General features: G+C 38.9%; 1 protein-coding gene across 1 annotated transcript; it reads right to left on the minus strand.

Annotated features, from left to right (window-relative positions):
* Positions 1–1,720: 1,720 nt before the first annotated feature.
* LOC142179530 (uncharacterized) lies at positions 1,721–8,296 on the minus strand. Its single transcript, XM_075250094.1, has 2 exons — positions 6,963–8,296; positions 1,721–3,960 (listed from the first exon to the last, which is right to left on the minus strand). The coding sequence occupies exon 2, from the start codon at positions 3,957–3,959 to the stop codon at positions 2,517–2,519; it is 1,443 nt and encodes a 480-aa protein (XP_075106195.1). The 5' UTR covers position 3,960; positions 6,963–8,296; the 3' UTR covers positions 1,721–2,516.
* Between the last annotated feature and the right edge of the window lie 716 nt (positions 8,297–9,012).

Consider the following 9,012-nt stretch of genomic DNA (forward strand, 5'->3'; position numbering starts at 1 on the left):
ACCGGAAGTTGGGTGTATGTCTGGGCTTGATGGACGAAGAAGTGTTGTTCTTGTGGTGGGTAGTAGGGTTGTGGTGGGTAATTTGGAATGTGTGGGTAATTTAGATGATGGGGTCTGGGTTGGTAATGAGGGGAAGGACCTCTAGATCTGGACCAATTGCCGACTTCTGTTGTCGTTACCTCTTCTCTCCTTTTCTTTCTGAGCGCACCTCCCGTGCCGCTCTGAATGGCCTGAGTCGTTGCCTTAATTGCCGAGTAACTTAGGATCTTATTGGACTTAAGTCCCTCTTCTATCATGCTTCCCATTTTCACCACTTCGTTGAAGGATTTGCCAACTGACGTCACCAAGTGACCGAAGTAAGTTGGCTCTAGAGTTTGTAGAAAGTAATCTACCATTTCCCCCTCTCTCATCGGAGGATCAACTCTGGCTGCCTGTTCCCTCCATCGGAAACCAAATTCCCGGAAGCTCTCCCCAGATTTCTTTTCGAGCTTTAGCAATGTGAGACGGTCTGGGACTATCTCAAGGTTGTACTGGAAATGTCCTGCGAAAGCCTGTGCCAAGTCATCCCAGGTGTACCACCTGCTCGGATCTTGTCTCGTGTACCACTCCAGTGCCGACCCACTCAAACTCTGGCCAAAGTAAGCTATCAGTAGCTTATCTTTTCCCCTTGCTCCCCTCATTTTGCTGCAAAAACCCCGCAGATGTGCCATAGGATCACCATGCCCTTCGTACAAATCGAACTTGGGCATCTTGAACCCTGCTGGTAATTGGACGTCAGGGAAAGGGCATAGATCCTTGTAGGCCACGCTGACCTGGTTGCCTAACCCGTGTATGTTCCTGAAGGACTGCTCCAGGCTTTTAAATATCCGCATCACCTCATCCTGCTCTGGGCTCTTTGTCGGCTTTTCAATCTCCGCCGGGACCTCAAAGTGGGGATTATAGGTATGTGGCTCGGGTGCTTTGAATGTGAGTTCAGGAGGGTAATATTGTGTGTCGTGAGCCTGAAACATCGGCTCGCTAGATAATCTGTGCAATGGGGCTGGGGGAGGTGCTACAAAGACGGGAACATTTGGTGGAGGAGGGTTTTGACTGGGTGGTGGGGCTTGGTGATCATAGGCCTCTCTTCCCTGATAGTAGTGATGGCTTGGGAAACTCGTTGAAGGGTCGGTGGAAAGGTATTGCGGCGTGTTTATTGGTTGGAGGGTAGGAGTAACGGGTAGTTCTTGCCCCTTCTGGGCTCTAGCTAAGGCTATCCGCATTTCATTCATTTCTAGCCTCATTTTTTCCATTTTCTCCAAGGCATCCTTCAGCATCTGATTGGCCGTCTTTTCTGACTCAACGCTGTTGTCTGACCCAGTCATGCTTTCTGGTATAGGACCTTTCGATCTTGTTTGATAATGGTACTGTGCCAGCACGCCCTAACAAACTAACTGGTATTGGATTGAAAAACAACAAACTTGTCAGTGTTAGCGTCTTAACAAATATTGTTATTGCACATTGGGATGCAATGTTCCTAGGCAGTTAACCATTTCTAACATGCTTTTGCTCTGACTGCACGCATCATCCCGGCTTATTTTATTTACCTCTTTCGAGTGTTCCAGAATCTCCTTTTTCTTCTTCTCTTTCTCCCTTTTTTTTTATTTAACAATTACGGAGGAATCATATAGAGATTGCCTACGCATCGTGACCCCGCACGAATCAGACCAAGCGTAGTTCATGCAGAAAGATTTTCAATTTTTCATTACTTAAAACAAACATTACAAACTAAAATCCTTTTTGCAGAAAGAAAATGACAAACGCAAACTAAGGTCAGATACAAGTTCCAATACTACGGAAACACTTTGATGTGAAAAGACAATGGACAGACAAACCATAGGCTAAAAAAATATATAAAGAAATACAGACATGAACTACGCATACTCTAAAGCTTCAAATATGGGTGCCCGCGGGGCATCGTTCGGCCTCGCCGCGGGCCTAGGTTCCAAGTCCCTTTTGAGTTGCTCTAATTCATTCATGGTCTGTTTCACATAGATCAGCACTGCTGAGACAAAAGTAGCATGGGTCATGTCTTCACAAGTGCGACATCTTCTAAAAATGGCGCGGGCAATGGCTCTAATCCTGTCCCTTGCTTGCTTCTTTTCTAGAATCAGGCGTTTTATCTGATCACTGCATGTTTTCAATGCCTGAGAATCTTGCATATGCTGATTTTTCAGTTGCCGCACTTCTACCTCCATTTGGGCCAACAAGTCGTAACAGTGTCCGTTTTCAATTTGGAAATCCTCAGCCTGCTTAACTGCTTTACCCTCAAGTGTAGCCACCTTTCTCTTCATGTTGGCAAGAGCTTTCTCGTGGTCGCGTTTCAATTGATTCAAGTATCAGCGACGTTTATCTGCTCTTGTACCCCACTGTGCTTTGAGTTTTGCCATGATGTTCTCAGATTTTTCTAAACCATCCCGCCATTCCCTGACTTCATTTTTCAGCCCTTTTATCAACTGCTCATCTGATCGACTCCTTGGTTATTTATCAGGAGCCATTCTCAATTTCTGGATTTGGGCCCTAAGTTCTTCATTTTCTTGGGCCAATCTATTCCTTTCACCTCGATCCGCAGCAACTTGCACACTGTTATTAAATTTCAGACTTTCAACCTGTTGCTTCAACTCACCGATCTCCGCCCGATAACCCTTTTCCTTTGCTAACCAGTTCCATTGCTCCTGGGATGACTCAACAAAATCTATGAGATGAGGTCTTTTAGCTGGTCTCTCACAGGACGTGTCACCTCTGAACCAAGCGTGATACCCCGGGGAAACTTCTCCTTTAGCGGTATCCAATACGCAAGTATTTGCCGTCAAATGTTGACACTCACTCCAGATCTGGCGAACTTCTTTTTCGGGGAACCGACCATCAGGACTGATTTCAACTACCTGGGTACTCAAGTCTTCATCTTTCGGAACTACTTGATACCTCCCAAGTTGCCTCAAAACCCGATACGGTGCATAGGGTTGGATGCTTTTGAGTCCCATTAACAGAAAGTGGGGCCTGGTTGCCGGTATGTATAGGATTTCCTCAACAGGCAACCATCCGAGCGTCCACTGGATTTGGTTGGCAGTGAGAGTTCGGAAGAATGACGTCCAAGCTGTGACTCCCTCGGGTAGACTAACCCCTTTGATTCTTGTGTAAAATTCTCCAATGCAAGTCTTCTCAGGTGAACCGTAACCCAAGAGCTGGGAGCGGTGGCATAAATGATCGGTCATCCATATTTGCAACAATAGGTTACATCCCTCGAAAAAGTTGCCCCCGGCTCGGCAAGCAGTGAGAGCCCGGAAGATGTCAGCCATAATCATAGGCGCCAGAGTGCTTTTATCTTGGGTGAGCAAGGTACTGACGACACCAGCTACTTTCAAATCAATGTTTCCGTCTTTCCTTGGGAATACTATAAGACCCAAAAAAGCTATCATAAAAGCTACCAGCCTGTGTTCATCCCACTTCTGTCGGTTATCTCTACTGCATAGTTTGAAGTCTGGCTTATTGAACCCGCCCACGTGGCCGTATCTAGCATATATGAGGCGGAGACTGCAGAAACCTTTTGCAAAATCTGGATGGTGAAATGTTCGGGGTATTTTTAGGGAATCCAGAAACCGGTGTACAGTGACGGCCGTGGGTGCAATCAAGTACTTGAACCTTAACGGAGCTTCATCATTTCCGATGTATCCCGCTATTTCTTCAAATATCGGGGTGAGCTCAAAGTCCGAGAAGTGGAATACATTATGTGCTGAATCCCAGCAAGTGACCAATGATCTGATAATATCACCCCGAGGCTGGATGTTTAGCAAATCCGGGAGATCTTTCAGATACTTCTTTACTTTGTCTTGCCCTTCCTTGCCTAGGTCATTCCACCATAATCGCAACTCAAAAGGGATCTTGGTCATTATTGAAAAGGGTTCGTTTTGTATTGTGCTCATCCTGCACATTTATTAAGGTGATTATGCCAACGAAAAACTTTTATTTGACTCAAAATAAAACTATCTATATTCTTTTCCAAGATTTGTTTTTTCAAAACGATGGGCTCGGTTTTCAAATGCGGCCTTTTAGCACTTCGAGAACGAAGCATTTAAGGCTGCGAGAGTCAACTGGTCAAAAATAAAAAATGATGACCAAAGATGGCCGTTTATGCAATGTCAGCCTTCCGGCGTTCTGTTTAGGAACATTCGGCTATTTTTGCAAAAAACGGCATCATCCAACTTATTTATAACGAAAATTAAAATAGACTTTTTGGATATTTTTTTACAAAAAGGGAGGTTGGACCCGATGAGGGTTGCCTACGTATCTCACACCCAGTGAGAATCAAACCAGCGTAGTTCGGGCCAATAAACCAATTAATTTTGAAAACAAATATATTTTCCATTTTTTAGCAAAAGCCACTATTTTTCCTTCCTGTTTTTTTTTTTTTGAAAACAAAGCAAACTAAAATAAAGGATTCTTTCCTACACTGAATGCTTTTTATTTATCTCTATTTTTTTATTATGGGTAAATAAAAAAAATTAAAAAGTAAAATATTTTTTTAAAAATTCGGCAGAGTTCTGATAGTACTTGGACACTCGATTTTCTAAAGAATCAATTAACTCCCTATTTGTTATTTCTCTCTTTTTCTCCCTTTTTTTTCAATTTTCCAACGTTCCCGAGATTAAAGCCGGTCAACATGCGGGTTTGGAACAAATAAATGCACAGCATAAATAGGATGCATCAGGATGGTCTTTTCATTTCAGGTTGCTAGTCCTAGACAGACCCAACCCCTGTGTTGAGTCCCCTAAGTCAAATGCAACATGATGCAAATAATCGTTCCTACTAGGGATCCGGCATGAAGTTTTGTTATATTAAGTTTCAAACCTGGGTTTTTTTTGTTCTAGACCTGGCTTACCCGAGCGGACAACTCGAGTCGAGGAGGGGGCAACTTTCCGGGAACCAAAAGGCCATCCGGCTTAGTAACTTGTCCGAGCCTCTTTTTTATTTCAGGGTATGAAACTAACAAAATAGGGAGTCTCAACCAGTAAGCACATCCCCAGAGGTGGAGAGAGAAGGGTTCGGCACAGTTTATATATACAGTCAAATAATATCAAAGCGGTAACAAGACATCATTTTGCACATTAAGCACGTATCATATGAAAATATCAGATAATAAAGCAACATTATAACAGTTTATCAAAAGCTCGAATTTCTAACCCTGAACCAGTGGTTCTGGGTCTGACCCCAGCAGAGTCGCCAGAGCTGTCACACCTCCTTTTTCCGGTACCCGCAGGGGCGCAGAGGGAGTTTTTCCAATTAAAGGACAATCGAAACGAGATTTGTTTATTTATTTCAGAGTCGCCACTTGGGAGATTTAGGGTGTCCCAAGTCACCAATTTAATCCCGAATCGAGGAAAAGAATGACTCTATTTAACAGTCTGCGCACCAGAAATCCGGATAAGGAATTCTGTTAACCCGGGAGAAGGTGTTAGGCATTCCCTAGTTCCGTGGTTCTAGCACGGTCGCTCAACTGTCATGTTCGACTTGATTATCTGATTTTATACAATTATGAACTTATGTGCAAATTTTAACCCTTAGCCGCTTTTATTATTATTTATTTATTGTTATTATTTTACGGAGAATTGCAACATTGTGAAAACGTATTTCAGACCACGTCGCAATCAATGCACCCATGGTTATCGACACATTTCGACTCCGTTGAGATTTGGATTTGTGTTACATAAATGCACACCCATATTTAAGAAAATGATTTGTTAAAGACGCGCCTAGAACGACTAGCGTATTGTTGTTTTGGGAAAGGCCGTAAAATTTCTCTAGACGGCCAACTCCGATGTTCTAAGTATTTAATGCATACATTTGTGAGGGCCCCGCAATCTATATATTTTACTAGGCGAGGCTCATCTCATTTATTTTAAGTGGACAAATCCTAAAGCGACTACATTTTTCTATTAAAATTAGTCTCTAAAATAAAGAAAGAAAATCCTAATTAATTACGAGCTTAAAAATAATAACACATAACATACTAATTGCTAGATTAAGACAAATATTAATAGAAAGGAATTTTACTAAAAATAAATAAATAAAATTCGAAATTGTAAAATATTTACGAAGTTCGACAATTAAAAATCAAAAGATCCTGATTATAGCTGACTTAAAGCTTGCATTGTTATAAAAAAACTATTGAAATTAGTTATTCAAAACCATTTAAAACTAGATTTAACCATAATTACTAAAGCTTATTAAAAAGTTTATTAAACTTAAACGTTGACTCATCTTGCTCAAACTCGAACCTAATGGATTAATGCTCTTAGCCTTGCAACGTTGATCACCCATTAAAAGATCATTTCAGTTTTTTTTCTTAAAAAATGAAAATATTTTAAAAAAAAAAATATTTTTTTTATTTTTTATAAATTTCTTTTTCAAAAAAAAAAAAAAACTAAATAAATGACGAAAAAAATAAAATAATAATAATAAAAAAAAATGAAAATATTTGTAATCCTGCAGATTCTACAAAATTATTGGCCTATTATGTTTGCCTAATATTTGCGGGCCTTTGTTATTAACAAAATTTAAAGATAGAAAGAAAACTCAAATTGCTTCTATTTCAAAATTTGCAAATTCAAATCTAGAGTTTACTAACCTTCCCTCAAATTAAGTCGGTTTCCCGTATTGAATATTTACTAACGATTTGAATGCGATTTTAAGCTAAAAAATTAACAAAACCGAAACTAATACTTATGGTGTTCATACTGACACCCATCCACTAGTCCCGCAGTTTAATACTTCACAAAATAAATACTTCTACCATTTACATAACATGAGACACATAATGAATATTTAACTAAAATGCGAATATTCTATAATTAAAAAAAAAACTTAAATCTTCCGGCCATTTCATTTCATCTTCAATACATATGTTGAAATGATTCAGAGTAGTGTACCTGGTATTTGAATACAAAGAAAGGAAGAATAGGATCAGCAGCAGTAGCAACAGCGCGGCAACAACAAACAATCAACAGTCAGAAAACCCAGTAGTAGACTTGAAAACCGAACAGAAATTCCAGCAACCACCCAATAAAGCAATAACAAAGGACCAACAGTTAATTCAAGAAACCAATTGAAAATCCCGGAAGCAAACAATAGGCAGAAATCACACTCAGGAATATACGGAAAATAGTATTTAGATATTTTAGACATCCTCTTCTTCAAGATTAAAAGTATGTTCTTATCTCCTCTTTAGTTCTGAAATTTTTTATCTCTCCCAAAAAATTCTCCTCCCCTATTAAGTGTCAAATGAGCCTCTTATATATCCAAACAAGACCCCATCCTTCCACTATGTGCACCCTTTAACTTTTATTATTACTCACATTTTTACTTTAGTAAAAGTAGTCAACGTGGGCCCTCCGTGTTCCCTCTTTTTGAAAAGTAGTCAAAGTGGGCCCTCATGTTCCCTCTTTTTGAAAAGTAGTCAAAGTGGGCCCCATGTTCCCTCTTTTTGTAAAGTAGACATCATTACGCGCCTTTTCCTTTTTGCTTTTATCATTATGTCTGGTCCCCACCATAATTAAATAATCCGTAATTGGTTAATTCCCGTTTTACCCCTAAAACTACTGTTACGCCCCGATTCAAAATCTGTTTAACTTCAAAATTATCTAAGAACCTAAAATTAAATTACCAGCTATAACCAATCCTTAATCCAGTTCAATCAACGAATTCCAACTTAAACTATGAACAACAAATCAATAATCGGAATTATTTTGACTGAACGAAATTTTTTAACAACACATATATTTGCATATTCAACAATATTAACAAACAAATATATTCAAATTAAACAAAATAAATGAACAGATTCAAATCACTAAAACTCAACTAATCAATTAATCTTCAAATTAAATCCAACAATATTATAACAAAGATTCATGATTCAAACAAAATCAAAAATTACAAACCAAAACATAAACTCACATTAATTCACTAGATTAAAACGAACTTCAAACAATCAATAAACACGAATTAAATCTAAATTAAACAACAAAGAACGGATTCAAGCGATTAAACTAACATATTTCTATATTACAACTTAATTCTTTTAAACGAATAAAATAAACCGAAGAAGAAATAATTGATTGAATTTCAACTTGAATCTAACCATATTAAAATTAAACTAACAATTTCTTTTACAAAAATAAATAAAAACACATGAAACAAACCAAAATAAGTAATTAAATTTCAATTGATTATAACAACATTAAAAATTAAACTAACAATTTCTTTTACAAAAACAAATAAAACACATGAAATAAACTGAAAAACAATTAATTAAATTTCAATTCGAATCTAACAACATTAAAATCAAACTAAGAATCTCTTTTTACAAAAATAAATAAAAGCACATGAAATAAACTGAAAAACTAATTAATCAAAGTTCCATTTAAATCTGAAAATTAAATCAACAAAACATATGAACAAACTAGAAAATTAATTCAATAATAGACACGAACAAAACAAGAATCGAATATTTATCGATTTTAGATCCGAGAATATCAAAACAAAAATACGGGCAACATGAAACTCAAATCTACTAACCGGATCGAAGCGACGACGAACTCGAACGAAAAGTAGTTTGTTTGTTTGGAAAAGGACGGAGAAGGAAGCATGGCAGCAGCGCGAACAATGAAGAAACGCAACAGCAACAATGACATGATCTTGGAGAAGAAGAATCCAACGTGATCTTGGAGGATAAGGAGCGCGGGCAGCAGCAAATGGACAGTGAAGAACGCAACAGCAGTCCGAAGCTAGATGGTCGTCTTGTTCAGGTGTCGTTTGGTGGTTGTCCATGGCAGAGTGGCAGCGGCCATGGCTGGAGCTACTCACCGGATGAAGAAGGAGAAGCAGCAGTAGCGACGAGCGAAGAAGAAGAAACAACGGGCAACAATACGACGGGATCTCGTGCTCGTTTGAAGAGCTTGGAGACGCAGCCATGGCGGA

This window comes from Nicotiana tabacum, chromosome 3 (genome assembly GCF_000715075.1).
Source record: "Nicotiana tabacum cultivar K326 chromosome 3, ASM71507v2, whole genome shotgun sequence".
Lineage (NCBI taxonomy): Eukaryota > Viridiplantae > Streptophyta > Magnoliopsida > Solanales > Solanaceae > Nicotiana > Nicotiana tabacum.